Source organism: Hylobates moloch, unplaced genomic scaffold (genome assembly GCF_009828535.3).
Source record: "Hylobates moloch isolate HMO894 unplaced genomic scaffold, HMol_V3 SCAFFOLD_10, whole genome shotgun sequence".
NCBI classification, from domain to species: Eukaryota; Metazoa; Chordata; class Mammalia; order Primates; family Hylobatidae; genus Hylobates; species Hylobates moloch.
Genome location: NW_026652285.1, coordinates 56519497 through 56543010, shown reverse-complemented (window position 1 = coordinate 56543010; position 23514 = coordinate 56519497). Strand labels below are relative to the sequence as shown.

At 40.2% G+C, this 23514-nt stretch overlaps 1 protein-coding gene across 4 annotated transcripts in view; it reads left to right on the top strand.

Moving 5' to 3' along the window:
- Positions 1-23514, top strand: part of FRMD3 (FERM domain containing 3) — a 296450-nt gene that overhangs the window by 142195 nt on the left and 130741 nt on the right. For all 4 annotated transcript variants that reach the window (XR_004249840.2, XM_032164377.2, XM_058445800.1 and 1 more), the window contains exon 2: positions 12644-12748. Coding sequence is in view for 3 of the 4 variants with exons in the window: in XM_032164377.2 (XP_032020268.1) it covers positions 12644-12748 (105 nt within the window). In the remaining variant the exon portion in view is untranslated. The remainder of the gene's footprint in view (positions 1-12643; positions 12749-23514) is intronic.

Genomic DNA, 23514 nt, shown 5'->3' with positions numbered 1-23514 from the left:
ACAGACAGAGTGTGCAGAAGTTCTATGCTTAATTGGAGCCACAGGTTGGTTAGTTTGTTTTCCTTAACTGTTGAGCTCAGGGTAGCCATCTTGTATGCAATTTCAGGAGGAATTCTGTCTTCCTTATTAGGCTCCTGGGGCATTAAGAATTCCACAAGCAGAAACCATCTCTTTGCTCTCTGGGTGTGAATGTCAGCTCCTAATTGACTGTTGTTATATTTTTCTTGGAGCTGTATACTCACAAATCATTTAAAAAATATGAGCCAAAAGCAATTCCAATTAGACCATGAACTCTAAACTCATGGAATGCCTTAAAATGCACATAATAGTTTAGGATTTATTATAGAAATGCCTGAGGCATATTTGTATTGATTGTAAAATGGGTGACAATATTATTTTAGGTGCATATTTAAAAAACAATCTTGTGGAGGGCCAATCCAGCATGCTATGCTAATTAAACCCAGTGTTGGACTGAGCCCTAGTGTGATTGGTATTAGGATTATTTGTAAGCATTCTTTATTTCATCCTTCTAGGCACATAGTGAAATTTTACTTTCTTACCTCTCTGAAGTTAGGCAAGATATGTATCTTATTTTGGCCAATAAACTGAAGTGATGCATGTCACTTCCAGGCAGAATGTTTAGAAGCCAGTGTGGGACTCACCACTCTTTTCCTGCTGCTGTGTTGACTGTTGAAACAGCTGTCAAGAGGAATCCTTAATCCCTTCACGTCTCAAAGAGATGAGGAGCAGAATTCTCCCCTGCCAATATTCATTGGCTATGCATACTAAGTGAGAAATAAACCTCTGTGGTGTTAACTCACTGACCTTTTGGAATTCTTTGTTACTGCAGCTTAATCTAGCCTATCCTGACTGATATATCCTGGCTCCAGCTCTTGATTTGAAATCTCAATTCCAGCACTAATTTGTATTATTTCATCTAAAATTCTCTGGGTCTCAGTTTCCCCATTTCTGAAATGAAGAGTTTGGATAAGATTATAGTACCTTCCAACTCCAACATTCTGTGATTCTACTTTTAAAAATCTGAACATTATACTGCTCGCTAACGGTTAATAATTCTAGTCTTTTCTTCCTGGACTCTGAGAGACCTGGGTTCAAACCTGGCATTTTTGCCATTTGCTTGCCATGTGACCTTGGGCAAGTTATTCAACCACCCTAAGTTTTATCTTCCTCTTCTTGAAAATGGGAACGCAATTAGCTCCTGGGGCTTATGTGGATGAAATCCAATGAATAGTTGAGGTAATCTAAATATAGTACATAGAACCAGGCACTAAGGAAGTTCTAAGTGAATGCTTGTTAATTAGGAATCTGAGAAGAAGAGGAGGTGATGCTAGCATCTCCTGATGTGGCTCAGGGAGATGGTGAATCCCAGAGAGTTTGGCCTTTCTGTTTCACAAGGCTTGTTAGAGAAGCAAATATTCCAGATCATAGACTAGACTAAGAAAAAGAAGCAGATATTAAATGAAGATGTACTTAAGTTCAGGAAGCATTGATTAACAAAGATAGCTCATTTCTGAAAGCACTTTGCTTAAAATCTTGTCTCAGCTACTGTGATCAGGATAACTTAAAAATATATATTTTACCCTTTGGGGACTTTTTGTCAGAAATCAGTTGACTATATTTGTGTGAGTCTATTTCTGGGTTCTCTATTGTGTTTCATTGTTCTATTTGCCTATTATTTTGCTGATACCACATTGCCTTCATCACTGTAACTTTATAGTAAGTCTTGAAGCTGGGTAGCATCAGTCCTCTGACATTGTTTGTCATCAATACTGTGTTGGCCACTCTAAATCTTTTGCCTTTTCACAAAACATCAGAATCTGACTGTCAATATCCCACTGGGATTTTGATGGAGCTTGCATTGAATCTACAGAATAAGTTGAAAAGAACTGACATCTTGACAATATTGAGTTTTTCTATTCTGTTCATGGGTACTAGAATATCCATTTATTTAGATCTTTTATTTCTTTCATCGAAATTTTGGTAGTTTTCCTGATATAGATTTTGTACATATTTTGTTAGAGTTATCCCTAAGTATTTTATTTTTTTGGGGTGCTAATGTAAATGGTCTTTTGTTTTTAATTTCAACTTTCAATTGTTCATTGCTGGTCTATAGGAAAACAATTTATTTTTGTATGTTAGCTTTATGTCCTGCAACATTGCACTTATTAGTTTATTAATTCCAGGAGTGGGTTTTTTTGGTAGATTCTTTGATATTTTTTACATAGACAATGAGAACATCTGATGTCATCTGCAGACAAAGAAATTTTTATTTCTTTCTTCCCAATCTGCATACCTTTTTCTTTTCTTTTCTGTCTTCTCCTCTCCTGTCTTTTCTTTTCTCTTCTTTTTTCTTTCTTGTCTTGTGTTATTGCATTAGCTGGGACTTCCAGTATGGTGTTGAAAAGAAGTGGTAAGAGAGGACATCTTTGCCTCGTTCCCTGTTTAAGGGAAACACATCTAGTTTCTCACTATTAAGTATGATGTTAGCTGTATAGTTTTAATAGACATTCTTTATCAAGTTGAGGAAGTTATTTATTTCTTTTTAACAATTTTAAAATGTGGTAGACATTCTTTATCAAGTCGAGGAAGTTATTTATTTCTTTTTAACAATTTAAAAATGTGGTTATAATAACCAAATATAGCAGTCCCAGGTTTAAATATTTACTCTGCCAGTTTCTAGCTCTGTTGACTTTGGGTAAGTTAATTAGCTTCTTTGAGCCTTAGCCTTAGCATGAAGAAAAAAACTCACTTTGTTAAAATCATAGAAAAGATTCAACTTGTAAAACTTCTAGATTATTCTGATGTGAGTGCTTTGAAGAGCTGGACCTGGCATGAAAATCTGAAAGAAGAAGAAGAAGAAGAAAAAGATGGAGAAGAAAGAACCTTTTGAGCACTAGGCTGTGGCAAAAACTGCTAAGAAGAGCTGACAAATCAAATATAATTCCCTAAGCATTGGGATGGACCTGTGTGCCAGTCAGAACAGAAATGACCGAATGACTACCAACAGATACACAAGGCATCTTTTAGAATGAAAGCCACAGAATGCAGTAGAGGTAATGGAGGCAGAAAGCACCCAGAAGAAAAACAAAAAGAGGCAAACGTTACTAACTCCAAGCTACCTTGACTGATTATTCAACTATGACACTCCTTCAGAAGACACTGTTTAGGATTCAGATGATAAACTGACCAATCTATTCTGGCTGCTTCATCTTCTCCTGGATGCACTATTTCTTTGTCTTTCTTCCTTAGGACCCTTTTGACTTCTCTAGCTTTAATACTATTAAGCCTCTTGCTGTGATGTTGACTGTATGTCTGTCTTCTCATAGTGTGTAGGGGCTACCATGAGCATTAGATAAGCAGTTGGGTTTTCATTCTCTACCATTGGGCCTGGCTGGGTAAGGTGGCTGTTTGTGTCTTGCCTTTATTTTTGTATCCAGTGCTCACTTTCAGGCAAATATTGATTTTTTTTCTCTGATGGGTAGCTGGCCCTGATATTGTTTTTGTTGTTATTTTCTGTTTTTTAGGTCACTACTATAGTCATAATCCTCCACCAACTTATGAATACTTATTGGGCACAAAAAGGCCTTTAACAAAATTTGCCTGTATTTGCAATTATCTTAGCTGTAGCTACTAATTATTACTCTAAAACAGATATGTATTCAGAATTACATATTTCTTTCTTTTTAAAAAAATTTTATTATTATTATACTTTAAGTTTTAGGGTACATGTGCACAACGTGCAGGTTTGTTACATATGTATACTTGTGCCATATTGGTGTGCTGCACCCATTAACTCATCATTTAACATTAGGTATATTTCATTTTTTCCCAAATCTTGGGTTTATCTTCCATACATTTGAAAATATTTGGATAACACAAATCAAAGAAGCTTTTAATTTCTGCGTGAGAACCACAGATTCAACCATGAGAGGTTCCTCTATTCTTGTTTTTCTTTACATTTATCTCCTATTTAAATAGCTTTAATATTACTCTCATATTCTTGGGATGATGTAATTTTCTGAATATATGTCACATCTTAATATCTAATACTAGTTACTGTTTGCAATAGGAAGAATACCAGTTACTGTTAACAAAGCAATATATTACTTGCTGTTTAATAAAGGTTTTCTTATTAAAGAGATGCAGTTTATGTTAAAGCTGTGGTCCCTAACATAACAAAATGTGTGAATTTACACAAATAGGCTTGAGTTTTTTTTATAGCAGAATACTAACAGCATTTTTATGTTGTTCAATCAAGCTACAGTCTTTCTTATATTAATAAATGCTTGTCCTTGACAATAAAAGCAGAACTATTTAGTTCACCAGTTTCTCATTACTATTCTTTATTCGTCTGCCTATGAAGGTAAATGAATCAAGGCCCTTAATTCACCAGAGAAATGTATCCATCTGTCCCTAGAAGACATAATCCTAGCAGCAAACTGAGCATTTAGTTGCTGTTAAGGGCCTTGTAATTGGTTAGAAGCTCCTCATGGAGTTTCTGGGCATTCAGATGATTGGATTCTTCCTTCCAGGTAGAGGAATCACCAGAGACAATTCTGTTCTTTCCCAGATATACATTTATGAAGGCTGTCCCTTCTCAAAAGCAACTTCTGCAGGCATAAGGTGCCAAGCAACAGAGCCCTTTGAACAAGAACCTCACAACCCTCATAATTAGGAAATGAGGCCTCACAGCTTCCACTTCTGTTTATCATAGAGGGGTCCTGGAGGAACAGTGCCAATCCCAGAGCAAACTGTTCCCACCATCCTGGGGCTGTGCTTCCAACTCCTCTGGCCCTTGCCTGCTTCCCTTATTCCAGCGAGCCTCTCCCATGTCTCTGTTCTGTATTAGGTCTTTCTTCCTCCATTGAGTCCTAGGACCCCAGTTGTTGGGCAACTTTAGAGGGCAGCCCAAAGCTGTGTCCACTGAGGATGTTTCCTGGCTCTGAGGATGTACTCCCAAGGAAAGCTCTTTCAAGGATCGCTTTCTGAGACCTCTGTTATTGCCTCAGATTAGGGATTGTAAACTCAAATACCTCCAGTGATCAGGGAATTGAGGGAAATGGAAGAAGCAGAAGACAACAGGGAAGGCGGAAATGTGGTGGACTGCAGAGTTCATTTTTCAGGGAAAGGAGAAGCCAACCAGACCTTTACGGTCCAGCTTCCAAACCCTCCAGCTTTTCAAGGGCAGCTAGCATCCAGATTTTATGTGCAGTCTCCCCATTCAAAAACACCAAAACACTATGCTGACTGATAGAACACAGCAGTCAATGGACTCTGCTCCTGGGCTCATCAGTCAGCCATGATCAGCTCAGTTAACACTGTGCTGACTGAATAGAACACAGCAGAACAAAGAGCAGAGTCAATGGACTCTGCTCCCGGGCTCATCAGTCAGCCATCTCTGCAACTGTGTTTCACACCAGCATTATTGTTCTCTCTTAGCTCTTCTTGGCCTGAGGCATTGATTTACCTTCTGTCTGGAGCGAAAATGTTGGGTGCAACAAACAGAAAAGCCAATCTGTACTTGCTGAAATAACAAGGAATTTCATGGGCATCTCCAAGGAAATTCACATTAACAGATTGACGGTCTGCAGACATAGGCTCCATTTCTCTGTGAATATTTCGGCTTCATCCTCAATCCCACTGCACCTCTGTGTATGGTCCAGAGGGAAGGGCAAGTCTCTTCTCGAAGCTCTTTCAGAAGAGTAAGTAAGAATTATCCCAGAAGCCCTCGTAAAGTATTCCTCATGTCTCATTGGCCTAAGCTGGGTCATGTGTCCTTTCCTGAACCAATCAGACAAGAGAGGTGGGGTTACCCTCATACCAACCAAGCTAGAGCCCTCAGACGCGATTGGGTCATAGTTCCTTGAGGCTTATGCCTGTACCATGTGTGTGCGTGCATGCGTGTACACGCATATGCATACCTGAGGAAAATCTGGGTTCCTTTAAGAAAGATAAAGGGATGTATGGTTGCTAAGCAGTTAACAAATGAAGTCTATTAGAATGTGCTTTGTATTTTATAAAACTGCCTTTTCCCAGCCTGCTGTTGTTGTGGGTAACCCAGTGCTCCTTCCTGCCAGTGTCCAAATTCTAGTAATTGGAGAACTTGACATTGCTTCCAAATCCTCATATTGTTGTTTTCCTCTATCTCCACATAGAGAATGAGGGCACATAGGCCAACTGAGTTCCTAGAACAGATTCAGCATAGGTGTCAGACCTCGGTTTGACAGCCCTGTAAACAAACACAGAATTTCTGAGTTCATTTTCCCTCATCTGTAACATGAGGAGAATATTAACTACCCCAATGGGTTGTCAAGAGATCAAATGCAAAATATGTAGCAAAGTTCTTGATAATACAGTAAGTGTTAAATGAATAATAGTTCTTATTACTATGTTCATACCTTCATCCCTGAAGGTAGCTATTCAAACTCTAAACTAGTTTAGCAATATATTCAGTATTTTGGGGTTGGTACTGTTTTTTCCACTTAACCAGTGTCTAAAAGGCTGAACAAAACCTTGCTTGGAGTTTTAGGAATTGGGGACTGAAATCTGCCAGGCTTTTTTTTTTTTTTTTTTTTTATTGAAGAAAAGCTATTGCTAACTTGGGCAATTGATTTCTTTGCTCTTTTCCTTTAAGCACAAATTTATTGTTGTTTTAATTTTGCTGCTGAATTTGGGAGTTGAAGTAAATGCATCATTAGCAGTTAGCTGCAGAGAATCAAGGAAAGTTATCCTTAGCAAACTAAAGCAGGAACAGAAAACCAAATACCACCTGTTCTCACTTATAAGTGGGAGCTAAATGATAAGAACACATGGACACAAAGAGGGGAACAACAGACATGGAAACTTGTTGGGGGTGGAGAGTGGGAGGAGGGAGAGGATCAGAAAAAATTACTAATGGGTACTAGGCTTAATACCTGGGTGATGAGATAATCTGTACAACAAACCCCCATGACACAAGTTTGCCTGTATAACGAACCTGCACATGTACCCATGAACATAAAATAAACTCAAATAAATAAAAATAAGAATTGAGTTCTTTGTCTTTTTGTTCCCCCCCCTTTTTTTAATCTACAGAGGACAGTTCTGGGAGGCAAAGACTATTCCACTTAACTTCCTTATATCTAAAAGGATATGTAAAATTGAGACAAAGATTTAAGATTAAGATTATTCTTAATATTATTAATAATGACATCTAACTTTGGTATAATACTTTGCAGTTTACAAAATTCATTCACATTTTACAAAGGGCAGGGTTTTAAGATCTGCGAGATGATAAATTTCTAGGTTTCACTCATTGTTTATTTATAATCCCTATTTCAATGACTGGTGCCTAATAGGTGTTTAACAGATACCTGAATAAGCCTTAAAATATCTAATTGGGGATACATCTGGAAGTTACCATCATTATTCTCCCATTGTAGAAGGATAAACAGTCTCAGAGGAATTTAGTGACTTTCTTAAGGCCACTTAGCTGATGAGTGGTGAAAACAAGATTAGAACACCGTGGCGTCTTCTGTTTTCCTAGTACATACTTTGGGGTGGGGAGGGGAGGTGGACTTTTCTGACAAGTAGGCTAGTTTGTGACTGTAAAAATTAGGTTCCATAGGGTGTAAAGGGGTAAATCCAACCCATTCTGTGAGAGAATGATAAGCTCTCCTGACATCTGTGTTTGGTGGGACTTACTACTGACTCTGGTTCACTCAGCAGCCTTTGAAGAGAAGGTACTATGGGCATCAGAAGAAACAAAATCATCATATTACAAACAACAACAGTATCTAGCTGTCATTTATTGAGCAGCTACTATGTGTCCCACAAGATATTTACAAACATTGTCTTTAATACTCAGGTTACCCATTAAAGACTGCATTATTTAGAGTTTACAGACCAGGAGATAGAGATTCAGAGTAACTAAATACTTATTTTCACTCTCTCAAAAGGGTTAGCCCACTCTTACCCAGCCATCCCTAATCAGACATGTGATTATTTTACACAAATTCTTTTGAAATGGATCCTAGTTTGCCACATCAGTGAGTCTTTAGCCCAGTGAGAGAATTTGCCATTTGAGATGCCCAGAATTATGCCAAGTATCCTGCCATACCCAGGAGACTAGTACTTTCCACCCTGAGGGAAGATGAGATTATTGCAGGGGGTTCAGCGATCCAACACACACTAAAAATTGTCTGAAAAATGGGCAGAGAAGGTGAGAGAGAGGACACAATCCCCTTTACACTTTGGGGCTTGTGGACTAAAGAAATCCCAAACAGAACCCCCAAGCCTGGTGGCACAGTTTAGATCAGAGAGTCTCAAACTCTCCGTGGGGAGACACAAATACTAGATTTTTATTCCTTCAGTCTGCTTTGGACCAATATTTGTAAAAAAAAAAAAAAAAAAAAAACCACACACACACGATAGAATTAAATTGATCTTAATTTCTGCACTTGTTTTTTGGAGTAGGAGATGCCAATCCCTGGGCCTCAGAACTGAGCTGCATAGCAGTAGGTGAGCTGCGGGCAAGCAAGAAGCTTCATCTGCATTTACAGCTGCTTGCTCCCTATCACTCGCAGTACTACCTGAGCTCCACCTCCTGTCAGATCAGCGGTGGCATTAGATTCTCATGGGAGTGCAAACCTATTGTGAGCTGTGCAGGTGAGGGATCTAGGGTGCACACTCCTTATGAGAATCTAATGCCTGATGATCTGTCACTGTCTCCCATCACCCCCAGTTAGTTGCAGGAAAACAAGCTCAGGGCTCCCACTGAGTCTACATTATGGTGAATTGTATAATTATTTCCTTATATATTACAATATAATAATAATAGAAATAAAGTGTACAATAAATGTTAGGTGCCTGAATCATCCTGAAACCATCCCGCCACCCTGTCTTTGGAAAAACTGTCTTCCATGAAACTGGTCCCTGGTTCCAAAAAGGATGGTGACTGCTGTCTTGGAGGACCAGTCACGCACTGTTCATATTCTGGCATAGTCCATGGGTCACATCTTGGCTAGCACTGGCTTATAGATTTTAACACATTAAAAATATTGCAATTGTCTTCACATTATTTTAGTACAGTATTTATAAAAAGAATCAATTCACAGTGTACTATAGATAATAAGGACCAGTATTGAGACACAAGTTCTGTAGTTGAACAAATTCTTTCAACCCTGTCAGTGCATTTCTGAGACCATACAACCTCATTTAGAGACAGCATCAAAAGTCTATACTTAGGCACATAAGGATTTTAAGCACAGATTATCAAATCCTACTGATTCTTGTATTAGACCCTGCTCACGCATTTATGTCTTACTACTTTTCACATGTATTAAATGCTATTGTGATTAATAAAACATAATTTAGGTAACAGCTCTGAAGAATTTAAATTAGCTGCTTGATTTTTTTTCTCTACTCAATCAGTACTGCACGTAGAGCTGCTATCCTGTGGGAGAATCAACAAAAGTCTGACATTAAAAAGAAATCCTTTTACTTGAGATCTTTGATAACCACTTCTGCACACAGACCTTGAGAGAGATGCATGAAAGTTGGCCAATTCTACTACATTTGCGGAATTGCCAATACCAGGACACTATTTTCTCACCTGGGGCTCTCTGTTAGTGCTGTGCGGGCTTGTGGAAAGTGCTTCCTTCTGTTCCCAGACCTCATGTTTTCCATGAGAAGAAAGGAAAGCCTTCTTATTCATCTGGTAACATCCAGCATGCCAGGCACTGGTTTAGGCCGCAGGGAAGGAACCTCTATCTTCAGGAGACTCAGGAGGAAGCATGTGGAAGGTTCGGGTCATAACCACTGTTTACTCTCCAGTCTCTCTTCTGAAGTGAGGTATATGGGCAGTAGCTGGACTTCTGCCCCTCGTGCACCTGACTTCTGAACCAGCTCTTCCAACCTTTGGTACTGGGCCTATGCAGGCTTTTGTTTAGTGCAAGAACTGAGCTTAGGGCACAAAAATGACAACAGTAGGAACTTAAATGGCTTACAGACTTTGTCTGGATTTCCAGGCGGAGAATGTGGGACAATAAGCTGGCTTCCTTGGCACCAAGCAGTGAGACATGGAGGGTCTCAGGGTGGTGAGGCTGGCTGGGCAACGTGCAGAGGCTGGGGCAGAACTGCAAAGGGCTATCGATGTCTCCTGACAATGGCAGAGGCAGCTTGTGTACCCAAGGCAGGAAAGGACTGATTTTTCTGAGTTAAGGAAGAGACAATTCTCAAGGGAAAAGGGGCTTTTTTTTTTTTTTTTTTCTTTGTGGTGGTCTCTGGAGAAAGGTAAAATTTTGTGCTTTTCCCATGTTTCGGAAATCCTCCTGGACCAATGCTTCTCAAACTTCAATGTGCATGCAAATAAACTGGGGATCTTGCCAAAATGCAGGCCAGGTGCAGCAGGGCTGGAGCAGTGCCTGAGATTCTGTCTCCAACAGGCTCCCTCCTGGGTGAGACTGAGGCTGCTGCTCTGTGATAGTGTTGATCTGTAGGCTATACCTTCAGTAGCAAAGATCTAGAACCCACCTGGTGGTCTGGAACCATGGGAATTGGCCTGACCTGGTTTTTGGAAGGCATTGACCCCCGTTTCAGCCACGTTTGCCTACTCTAATCACTGCGTTGTCTGCAGCAGCATTTTCTTCTCTCAAGGGTCTTCAGTAGTCAATGGAGATCTTGCTGGAGGGTGTATATTGGTTGCTGTGTTTAATCATTTAAAAAAATCTTTGTTGTGTTGTTGAGTACATCTTCTTTAGGGCAAAATGACAGCAGTATCTGTCATGAACAATCAAGACCTGCTCAATTCCGTATTATTACAATGCACTGCCTTGACCCACGTATCTGGAATATGGTAGGGAATACTTCCCTATGGTAAATCCTAGTGAAGAGGGCTTTGCCATTCAATCATAAAACGATGAGCTCCTATGTTATATTTGGTGAGGGGATAATGCTGCAACCTTTTAAAGATGAATGGATTACAGAGTATATGTGTAAAAGGAGCTAAAGCCAATGATTATTTTCTGGGCATTGAATTCAGCTGTTAGGTATAGCTTTGTCATGTGAGCCTCCTGGATTAAAAAACAATTACAGACATTTAAAAACAAATTCCATTTTTATGTTTTATCTCTTTTGAGCTATATCAGATGGTTTCTCAGGAAGGAAGTTAAAGACTTGAAGCTTATTCAAAATCAAACTCAAAAGTGATTTCAGGAAAATGGAGGTTTCATATCACACTATGTGCTTACAAGCCCCAGTCCTTCACTCAGTGCAGCACATCCCAGGCTTTTTGGAAGGCTTTGACCCGTTTCAACCACTCTTGCATTGTCTAATCACTGCATTGTCTGCAGCAGCATTTTCTTCCCTCAAGGGTCTTGAGTAGTCAGTGGAGATCTTGCTGGAGGGTGTGGCTTTCCCATCCAACTTCCTGAGTTAATGGTAGTGGTCTTTAATGAAAAGATCATTATGTAGCATAGACCAAACTGATCTTTCAAAATTATTTTTAGTGGATTGAAAAAGTGGCTCACTTAGTGCCTCTAATTTCTTCATATATTTTAATAGTTCACATCTCTAAAACATTTCATGGGTCTGTCAGCGACTTTGATTGAAGCAGAAATTAATCTTATCAGATATCCTGATGAGGGCTTGGAAGGGTCTTTGCTATGAAGAGGTTTTTGTTGCAGTGATATTTATGTTAATCAGATTTGGCTGTTACATCTTTCACTCGTAGAATTTTAGAAGGAAAAATAACCTAACCAACTTAGAAATCATCTAGTCCAACCATCTTATTTTACCGAAGTAGAAACAGCCAGGGGTTTACCCAAGGTCACACAGACCTGTCTTTGAGTCTTAGTCCTGGGCTCCCCTGAATCTTCCACACTGCCTTTCTGTGTTGGTTTATGGAAGGGACACAGTGGCTCTGACGACCAAGGAAGCAGGTTCCCCACTATTCCCGCTGAGAGCCAGGGAATTTTGTTACCACTCACAGCATTGCCACTCTCACCAGACCCTGCCTCCTGGCAGAGCTGCAGTGGACTTTTGATTGCTCCAGGGAGTCAAAGTGGCTCGGAAGTAGCCCACATACTGCAGCCAGTTGGCCTGGCTCAAATCCTGTCCTGCTCCATTCAAGTTGTATGACTTTGGGCAAGTCACTGAACCTCTTTGTGGCTCAGTTTTCTCCGATATAAAATGAGAACCTTCCTGGTAGGATCATTGTGAGAACCAAATGAATGAATATGTACTGAGGAATTAGAAAAAGCAGTTAGGCCGTTGTATGTGTTACATGAGAGTTTCCAAATTGTGGACCTCCACAAGTTACTGTGTTGTGAAATTAGTACTCTGAGTCATAAATAGCATTAGACAAATTAAATGGCATATGGATTATTTTGACTCCTCTTTTTGGGGTCCTTTTGGTTCCGTGTATGTGTGTGCGTGTGTTTGCGTGTGTGTAATGGCTCATAATGTAAAATGTATTTATCATTGAGGATTTGTGGTTACAAGAGTTTGGAAGCCCCTTCTTCAGGGACTGGAGTGAGCACATTTATTTTTCGGAACATGGACCCATGGTGGTGAACAAGGCTCCCTGAGGACATGAATGCACGAGGTGAGCTCTGGCTGAGACTTAAATGTGCTTCCTTTGCAGAGGGAAACCAAAGGGCAGTTTCTCATTGACCACATCTGCAACTACTACAGCCTGCTGGAGAAGGACTACTTTGGCATTCGCTATGTGGACCCAGAGAAGCAAAGGGTAAGAGCTGATTTCTGTCTGGAGCCATTTTCAGGGAGTGACCCAGACTATGGTGCACTGTGGGGGTTCCTCTCAAAGCCCTAGTGATGCCCTTGTTCTCACAGATTATTGGGCACATGAAACCCTGTGTGAGCAGAAGAGGCTGGCATTGTCCTCACTGGACTGGGTGGAGCAAGAGAAGGGAAAAGTTACCCTAGGCCTTTCCAGAAGGCTGCTCCCATCTGCTTAGAGGAGAGAATGTCCCTGTGCCCTTTGAACCCAGGGTTTCCCAAAGTCCCTCAAACAATGGCTACATAAAATTTCACTATGGAGAATATCACCCCCGCCCAACCCCACTCACTATAAAAAGCTATTGAGGCTGGGCTCTGTGGCTCACATCTGTAATCCCAGCACTTTGGGAGGCCTAGATGAATGGACCACTTGAACCCAGGGGTTCAAGACCAGCCCTGGCAACATGGCAAAACTCCACCTCTACAAAAAATACAAAAATTAGCTGGGCATGGTGGCACGTGCCTATCGTCACAGCTACTTGGGAGTCTGAGGTGGGGCAGAATAGCTTAAGCCTGGGAGATCAAGGCTGCAGTGATCTGTGATGGGGCCACTACACTCCAGCCTGGGTTACAGAGCAAGATCCTGTCTCAAAAAAAAAAAAAAAAAGCTGTTGGTAGGAAGAGTAATTGAGAAATGACTGCTTAATGGGTATAGGGTTTTCTTTTCGAGGGATGAACATGTTTGACACTTCATATTGATGGTGGTTGCCACCAAAATGTACATTTTAAAGTGGTTAATTTTGTTATGTGAATTTCACCTCGGTTTTTTTGAACAAAGTTTTGACAGATGAAGGGTTTAAGTCACTTCAGAAGCAGCTCCTTGGGCACAACTAAACTTGAAAGCCCCTGTTTTATTCTTGCTCCTGGAGGCACCTACCCTTTTTGGTATCTGTTGGTGGGGAAGAGTGAGCAGGAGTCTTACCTTTTGAGCTGGTGTAGCAGCCTAGGTGTGTTCAGTGTAGCATATGCCAGAACCACGTGATGTGTGCCCTTCATATCCAAATGACCCCTGGGAATCTCCACCCCCCGGCTCCTGGGGCGGGTCCCAGCCATGGGCTCAGAGGCTCAGTACACACTTGGGTCTCTGCTTCTTACTAGCAAGATAGTGTGTGAAGGGGTCACCTGGGGGTAGCCTGGAAGTGGGGATAGGACCCCTCTGCCTTCTTTAATTTGCTCTCCTCCTCCTCAGTGTCCCTGATCTTCTTCCTGTCTCCTCTTTCCACCCCCACACCTCACTTGTCTCTTAGTTTAGTGTTTACTGACCCAATACCATGAGGAGAGGCTCACAGAGTGTATTTCTGTAAATAAGAGGATATTTAAGGAATAGATTAGATTTGCATCTGATACATAGAGAATCTTATTTTGCTCTTGGAGTCCTAGGGACCCAAGTTTATATAAAGGGATGCAATGAAGTATTACAGCTCAGAAGGATTTTGGTTTCCTGTAGTACTCGTAGTAACCGTTGGATGGTCCAGGCATTTACCTGAGTGAGACGAAGGTGGCAGGGCAGTGGCGGGGATGTGGGGCTGACATGACGTCAGGGATGGGCGTGTGTGGTGTTTACTGAGTAACACTGGTTTCCAGACCTGGCCCTGCAAGAAAATCACCTTAGGTGTTTGCATAATGTGGACCCTATTCCAGACGTCTTAAATCGGAATCCATGGGGTTAGGGCCAGCAACATGCACTTAGCCTATTCCTAATCTAATTTTGATGCAGCCAAGCCAGCTTTGGTCTGGGGACCGTGATATAAAGACATTCATAGCCATAACTTTTTATAGCCTGTGAAGATATTACACTTGTATAAGAGCGAAAGAAGCTCAAAGAAGTTGTTACTTGTCCCAGGTTTCACAGTTAGTAAGTGGTAGAGTGAGTGTTTGAGTTTAGGATTATAGATCAAAGTCCCTGTGGGCCAAATAAACTCTGGACTCTATTAGTCCTCTAGTCACCACTGCAAACAGGTTATTTTGTGCAAAATTCAATTCTAAGTGATAAATGGCCAACCTGCAGAAGTAATTCTAGCTACTATTTAGTTGAGCATCTATCATGTACCACGAATGTTCCTCATTATAGCCTCGTCTTGCTGAAAAGCCTTTAAGGAAGGGGGAAACTAAGGCCCAGAGAGGGTCAGTGGCTTCCATAAGGCAAGACATTAAGGAACAATTGGTGTCACAGAATAACAATAGTGTTGGATTATAACCCATAGAATGAAATAAATATCCATGAGTCCATCCTAATATAAGTAATTAATTAAATAAAAAATAAAGGGAAAACTTGGGTCAGCTCTTCCATACAGAAGAATTTTAATTAATAAATGTAGAAGGAGTGAGGGAAATAGAAAATCATCATACACAATAATAATTATTGCAGGCAAGAGCTAAAATTAGTGTGCAAAAGTTTAAAGGAGAAACAGGAAATTTGCAAAGTAACCCCTCCTTCCCAAGGCATTTTTTTTATTACAAAGGGAAAAATAATAACTCTATAGTGGAGAAACATGACAGATAGCACTTTAACCAAGAGACCAAGATTAACATCACCAGTAAAAACACATATTAACATCAGGTACCTCCTGATACCATGCACTGAGAAGTATGCATCATCTCTGTGGCATTCTTCCCAATAATGCATAACCTTAATCAAATATTGAGAAAACATCAGGCAAATTCAATGTGAGGGACATTCTCCAAAATAACTGACCTTCAAAAGTGTGAGATCATGAAAGACAAAGACAGACTGGATTCACAGTCAGAGATTGGAGAGACATGTCAACTCAAGGCAATGTGGGATCCTGAAACATAGACAAGTATAGTAGTGGGAAAACTGGGTGAACACAGAAAGTCTGTAGTTTAGTTAATGCTATGGTAGAATAGCATTAACTAAATTGGCTAATATTGGCTTCTCGTTTTGATAGTTGTACTGTGATTACACAGGATGCTAACATTAGGGGAAGATGAGTGAAGGTTATACTTTACTATTTTTGCAACTTTTTTCATATGTCTAAAATTATTAAAATTTTAAACTAAAGTTATAAAAGAGAAGTCTTTAGGTTGTTTATTGTTCTTTATATTTTGACTCTATTTAATGTAATTTTTAATGCCCAGACTTGGGTAGTAAAGGAAAGGATGGGGGCCACCCTCAGAACAAAACTGTCTTATCTCATATAGCCACTAAATTGTTCAGAGGTGTTTCTGAATACTTCTCTCTGCATTATACAGCTGTTATAGCCTTTTGATTTTGATGATACAATGTGAGTGTAGCTTTCACTTGGGTTGCAGGGTAGTTGCTGCACACAACTGCAAGGACTTTGGACTCAGAAAGATATGAATTAAAAATCCCATCTCTCCTGATTAGTAAGCTGTGTGATCTTGACCAAGCTAAGCAGCCTCTCTGAGTCTCTGTCCTGATGGATAAAGCAAATAACAATACCAACCTGTAGGGTTGATACGAGAGTGGAAGATAAGGTATATCAATGCTTAGCACATGGTACACCTTGAGTACATGGTATGTGTTATTTTCACTCTTGGTTGTTATTATTATTCTTACAATTATTATGCATTGGCTAGGTCCAGGTGAGACATGAGGAAACACAGTCATGATTAGTACCTCTAAAACCTAGAAATGTTTATAAGAACATCTTTTAAAGGCAGGGGGCACTACTATTAAGATCGTTGGAGAGAGAAGGTGGAAAATGGGCCTTGGATAATTAGAAAAATGGACTCAAAGACATAAACAGAGACATGCTGGTATGAATATTTTAAGCAGATATTAATTGACCAACATTTTTTTTTCACCAGCTCCTGTATTTTTCTTAATGGCAAGTAAAACTGATGAATTATTTGGATAGAAAGCTAATTAAATGAGAAAATCAAGTGAGTTAGAGAAGCTGAAGTGAAAGTTACCTTTGCCTTGGGGGCTGGTGATTTGCCTACAGCTCGATTTACAGTAAACCATTGTTGAATATTAAATATTTAGCATGATTGCATTTGGAACACCATATGTTTGGCAAGATGTCTCATGCCCCAGATGCTCTGGAAATGGGAAACACTGAGTCAGGAAATGATGACTATCTTTTGCTATTTTAATGTCCAGGGCCCAGCATTTCCATTATTAGTTTTTAATTTGATATAGGGAAGGATAGGTTGAATACTGGCCAGTAAAAAATCCCCTCAGTTTCTACAACATTCGTCTTCTAAGAAACTTGTATAATCTTAGTTGCCTAAGATTAGAGAAAAAGTGGGTGGTATTCTCCCCATTTTACTGATAGAGAAAACTGGGACAATAAGTCTAGAAGTAATTCTAGAAGAAGGTAGTACTTGGCTTAATTTAGATTTTTTTTTTTTTTACTCCAGTATATTCTTTTTACCACTTCTGCTCATGTATTTGGTTAACTTCCCTTTGGAAAGATGAAGTTTTGAAATAATTAGCTGGATTTCATAGCTCTAGTTTCCATAGCTACGGTTTTAGGTGTCCATTGTCCTGGGTTTTCCCCTTATGTTCTTCTACCCTTTTTATTTCACCAAATCCAGCTAAGGAAATCACCCCTCACCCCATGCCTTAGAGCTGAGTGTCCCAGCTCCCAGCCCAGCCAGAGGAAAAATTACATTAGGACTGGGTTGTAGGATGCTGCTGCTTTATGGTCTGGAGGGAGGTTGTACTCAATGCTTTTGGTTTTAACTTTGGAATTGCTAATAATCTGTTTAACCCATTTGCATCAGTGTCGTTGACTTTTCTGATTTTGACTCACACCCAAAGATACGGGATTCACTTTGGAAATCCACACTTTTGGGGTACACTCCTCAAGTGCCCAATGATAGGCCATTGTGTCTTAATGTCTACCAGACACTAGAGGATTTAATAGGTTTTCTGATAGGAGGATGAGCTGGAAATCATGGATGCAAGGTCATGTTCAGTCCTGATCCCCCACCGTCACAACCCTAATATAATTACAGCCCCAAGGCTTTTATGTTGGTAGCCAGAAGGAACTAGAGAGCCTATCAGTAAGTTTTATTAATAACAGGAAAAGACCTTGTTTATGTTAGAGCAATTTGCTTTTTCTAGAGGCACCTTGGGGAGGACGTGGAATGGAATAAAAGCTGGCCCAGTGATTGGAGGTTTCACTCTGGGGATGGTGCCAGGAAGCCAGACAGCATTATGTCCCACCAGCTGCTCCTGCCATTGAGAGGCTGCTTCCTGCTTCTCGGGATAATTACTTCACAGATGCTCGTCACTAGGAGCAAGAGTGGTACCTAAGATTTAGGGCAGCCCTGCCCTGAAGAAAAGGGTTGTGCTGCTGCCTCAAGTCACTGATCACAAATTTGTCTGCTCAATGAGTCCTCTTTTGTTTACGTTTCAAAAGGTATTAAAGATCAAGACTTCTTGGGTGTCTGTGTGTGTGTGTTGGGGGCAGACAGGTACAAGTAACTTGGCTTTGTGGGAAAGAACTTTGGCACTCAGGTTAAAAGGAAGACAGTACTATCGTGACAGCTTGAACATGGAATATATTGTCAGTGATTCAATTGTGGCTCAAGGTATGAACACTGATGCATTTGGGGAAATTGTCAGATTCCTTGAGCAGAAAGCAGTACTTGGTCTTTAACTAAAAGGATGGCTCATAATTGACTCTGTTTACATCTAATATCCTCTCCTGAGGAGGGAAATGGATGCTTGATAAAATGTTGCCATCTAGAAGTCACTTAGCCAACGGAGATGTCCACATTATAGTGGAAGGAGAGGGGCAAACACGTGACCTGGTTATCTTATTTGAGCCAGAAGGCAGGGGCTGGTAAAATGCCATTTTATCCTTGTTTGAGTCAGGAAAAATCAGGAAGATATCCAAGGTAAGAAGTTTTTCCTCTGTTGGTGGTGGGACAGCCTGGTAGAAATCAGTTAGGGAAACAGGTTTAAATGTGATGATTGAAGAGTAAAGTACTCACTGGAGGCTTCCAGCAGGCAAGAACAGCAGGGCTGGCTAGACACCAGCAGGTTTGGAAGTTTCAAATTAGTCTTAAAAATATCTTTAAGTCTAACTGGGAAGACTAGAATGTGGCTATGATATATCACTTGGAGAAATAAAAACAGTATAGGTTAGAAAATGATGATTTTATTTCCTTCAAGGTTCAGTAGTAGTTGTCTGTTACATGTGTGGAGGTTAATGATGAGGATCTAGTAGTTCTCATTATCTATTGCTGTTTAACGAGCCTTCCCAAAAGTCTGTGTCTCAAAACAACATAATTTTATTATATCACAGCATTTTGTGGCTCAGGGATTTGAGCAGGGCTCAGCTGGGAGATTCTTCTGTCCCACATGGTGTTGACTGGATCACTCAGTGGTGTTTAGCTAGCAGCTAGTCCGATCTGGAGGATCCAAGACATCTTCGTCCATATGCCTGGTGCCTTGATGCAGAGGGCTGGAAGGTAGGGCTCAGGGGTCCCCTCCCTCTGATGTAGTTTCAGGCCCTTTCCAGATGACCTCTCCAGCAGGGTGTTTGTACTTCTTACATGGCCGCTTAGAGCTCCAAGTATAGGTGGAGCCACTTACCAAATAAGTTGTACAGGAAAGAGAACAGGTTTTGGGGGAAAAGTGGTAAGTTCTGAACGTGTTGACTTGGGATGCATGAGAGAAGTTGAGGTGGAGATGTTTAATGTATAGATGACAATATAGGTCTGAAGATTAAAGAAGAGGGTGTAAGGAACCCTTACACTCAGATGGGGATTTGGGAGCCAGTGAAGTCTTTTATGACTTCAAAGCCCTGGGAAGAGATTCAAAACCAGCAAAGGAGATGGACAAAGATCAGACAGAGCGAAAGAAAAGAATGTGCAGAGACAAACATTCTGGGAGGAAGGATAGGTATAGACTCAATAAGAGGGAGTGAGCTGCAGTTCCAAGCAGGGAGGCAGGATCAAAGGATGAGTCAGGATATCTTTTGCTATTTTAGGAAATTGTTCAGGTGCTAAAAGCTTTGGCATCATGAAGACCAGGGCAAATCCTATCTCTGCCATCTGCTAGTTGTACCACTTTGAGCAGGTTCCTTACACCCTCTGTGTCTCAATTTCTTCATCTATTAAATAAGGATACTAATACTACTTATGCAATATAATTTTTTTAATGAATTAACCGTACTATCAATTTATGTAACTGGTCTTCTTACTGTTCCATGCTTTAAAGATGTTTAAAAGACCTAAGTCACATGATTACCTATGTAACAATCCTGCACATTCTGCACATGTACCCTTGAACTTAAAATAAAAGTTGGAAATTTTTAAAAAGGCCCATGAATCTAGAGGCTAGCTGATCTTTGAGTTCAGAACAATTTGGTGGCAACGTTGTTAAATTTATGTGGCATGACAGCAAATGCTACATGGTGGTAAATTCCACTGTAACAAGCTTGAAAAAAATTCCATAATTTCATTTCATAAATGATTGCATTTTAGTTACTAGCATACTTTAAAGTAAATAGTAATACATGGTTTTTTTTTTTTTACATCCTATTGCATTTTCAAACTATGACTTTTTTTTTGAGTGTATATTAAAGATTTCTTGGGAGTAGGGACTGGCATGCAAGGGTCAGGATGGTCTTCCAACTGTTTTTATAAATAAGGTTTTATTGGAACCCAGCTAATTCTGTTTATTTACATATTGTCTGCAGCTGCTTTCATGCTCCAATAGCAGGGTTGAGTAGTTGTGAAAGAGATCCATGTAGATCACAAAGCTTAAAATATTTACTATCTGGTCCTTTACAAAAAATAAAAATTGCCAAAATAGGGAAGGGAATGGAGGTTGCTTAATGGATGAAGGGACACATATGCTTTTTTTTTTAGACTTCCTGGCCCCTCCCCTGATTTGTACAGTGTTTCTTCTTCTGGCTGTTATCTCTCTTTTGCCCATCCCTGAGACCCTAGAATACAAAAGCATCATGGCTAAAGGAGTCAAAAACACTACAGTGAAACAATGAAGATTTTCTTTTTTCTTTCTTTCTTTTCTTTTTTTTTTGCACTCTGACTGGAGTGCAGTGGCACGATCTAGGCTCACTGCAACCTCTGCCTCCCGGGTTCAAGCAATTCTCCTGCCTCAGCCTCCTGAGTAGCTGAGAATACAGGCGTGTGCCACCACACCTGGCTAATTTTTTGTATCTTTAGTAGAGACAGGGTTTCACCCTGTTAGCCAGGACAGTCTCTATCTCCTGATCTCAGGTGATCTGCCCACCTTGGCCTCCCAAAGTGCTGGGATTATAGGCATGAACCACTGTGCTCAGTGGATTTTCTTACATAGATTGATTTCCAAATGGAAAAACATTTTTGAGCGTTCGTGATCTACAGGTTTGTTGATGTTGTTGTTGCTGTTGTGTCATAGATCTTCTTGAAACTGGAATGGAAACCGTGATTATTGGCAGCTAAATAACTAGGCCTCGCTATAGCCTTATAGTCTGGAACACTGATAAGGCTGCATTCATCAGATGGCATTCTTTTTTCCCCAGAAGAGGACAGAGGGGCTAGGAATGACATACATTGGCTGCATGATAATGCAGAAACTAAGTTACTCTGGGGCTTTTTCTAGGTGGATGCCAGAATCAGGCCATCTTTTTAGGGTCATCATGGGAATTGCTCAAATTTTGGATCTGGTTACTATTGAGGCGAAGAACAATCTCTTGTCTGGGGAGGTGCATTCATTCTTTTTAAAAGCCTCCTGGGTTATTTAACGTATTTCTCTGGGCTACAAATTATTCTGGCTTAGGGTACCAAGGGCTTTGAGAAAGTAAACAGAGAAGTGCGTAATTTATTCTGTAATCATACACTGAATCGATTTCAACAGAAGCCAAACATTTGAAGATAACTAAGTGCTATATTGTTTACTTTTAGATGCAATTTTTTTTGTCTTAGCAGTGGCCAAATTAAAAATCAATCTTCTTAGTCACAAATTACCACCCCATACCCACCTTCTTTTTCCCCAACCAAGCCAAAATGAGAATATATGAAAGATATGCACCATTCGTATGATGAGGTAGAAAAAAATGATCTCTCAGGGCTAAGTGCAGTTGTGCCTCGCAAAATTAAAAAGAAAGAAACATTCACTGGCAATATTCTCATCCTTCAGGTTCATAGACTGTGGACTGTTAGAATAAGGAATCTCAGGAGTTCTGGAATTGGCCTTCCACCATCTCCACCAAGATTACAGATAAGGAAACCAAAACATAGGGTTAGGAATATCTCTGCTTTTTCACCCCCTTTGTGTAGCTCATCTTCTTTCTCTTGAAACTGCTCTCAACCAAAATAAATCTGTTCTAAGAAAAGTCTTGAAATGTGGTCAGGTAGATTTCAATAATTCTGCAAACTGGGATCTTTCACAGGGGCTTTGCAGTTTTCCAGGGTTTAAGCTTAAGGCAAAGGGAATAAATACCCAGGGAAATGATTTTAAACACCATGGAAGACAGCTTTTAGTGGAGAGTTAGGGAGGCTGTTTTAGGTCTGGTTTGAAGAAGCAGACCTTGAGATAAAAATTTCTGTATAAGTGATTTGTTAGGAAGTGTTTCCAGGAAAAGACTTGCAGGGGAGTAGAGGATTACAGGAGGGAGGCGAAGGAGGCCAAGCAAGTGTGTAATGCTGGGCAAAGTCATGTAGAGGGTATTTTGGGCTCAATCTCATAGGGGAGTTCTGGAATCAGTGTAGGCCATGCCTTAGAGTTGTGCCATCCAAGGGGTGAGGGAGCAGAGGTATTTATACTACCACATCTGATAGTCATTAGTTAAGAGCTACCCTGGTTTGTGGAGGGTGAGGTGGGGTAGGAAGTTTCAATTCTCTACCCTGTGGTGGACTCCAGTAAATTGAGGGCAGCCTTCCTAAAAAGCATCAGGCTGCTGGGGCTTGACAGTATCTGCTGCAGATGTCTTCCAGGTACCTTCAAATCATACTAAGGGGTGAATCCACTGGTTCATCTTACTCCCCTAGTTCATTTTGTAGAATCAGTGATGGGGTCTTAGCTTCCTTATAGTCTTTGGAAATTTTATTCTAAATGAGAGTTGAGGAAAAGATTTCAGTTACAGTAAATTAGCCACAAATTCAGATATTTGGTTACCAGGTTCTCCTTTTTGCCTCTCTTAGGGAAACTCAGTTTCCAGTAAGGAAAAAGACTTAAAAATATCAGAACAGCATATATTTCAACTAGCAATCAAAAGGAAAATAGCAATGCAATAAATGTTCTAAGCCGTATATCTAATTACCAAGCATGCCGCATCATGGTGGTTATTTTTTCCCTCAAGTGTAATCCATCTGTACCTCCAATAATAGCAGGAGTTATTGGTGTAGTCCAGACTCCACTTCACTGGCCAACTCGTAACTCTAATTGGAAGAATGAGAAAAGAGAGGAAAGAGAGGAAGGGGATGAAGAGAGAGGCAAAGGGCTAACACCTGGTATTACAATTGTATAGATAATTAATCTCCTCATGTTGAACAGAAGGGAGAGTGAGATGAGGAGTCAGGGAGGAAGAGAAGGACAAAGGCTGGGTGTGGTGGCTCACACAGATAATCACAGCACTTTGGGAGGCCGAGGCAGGTAGATCACTTGAGGTCAGGAGTTTGAGACCAGCCTGGCCTACATGGTGAAACCCCATCTCTACTAAAATATATATATTTATATAAAATTTATATATATTATATTATTTATATATAATATATTATATAATCTATTATATATAAATTATATAATATATTATATATAATTTATTA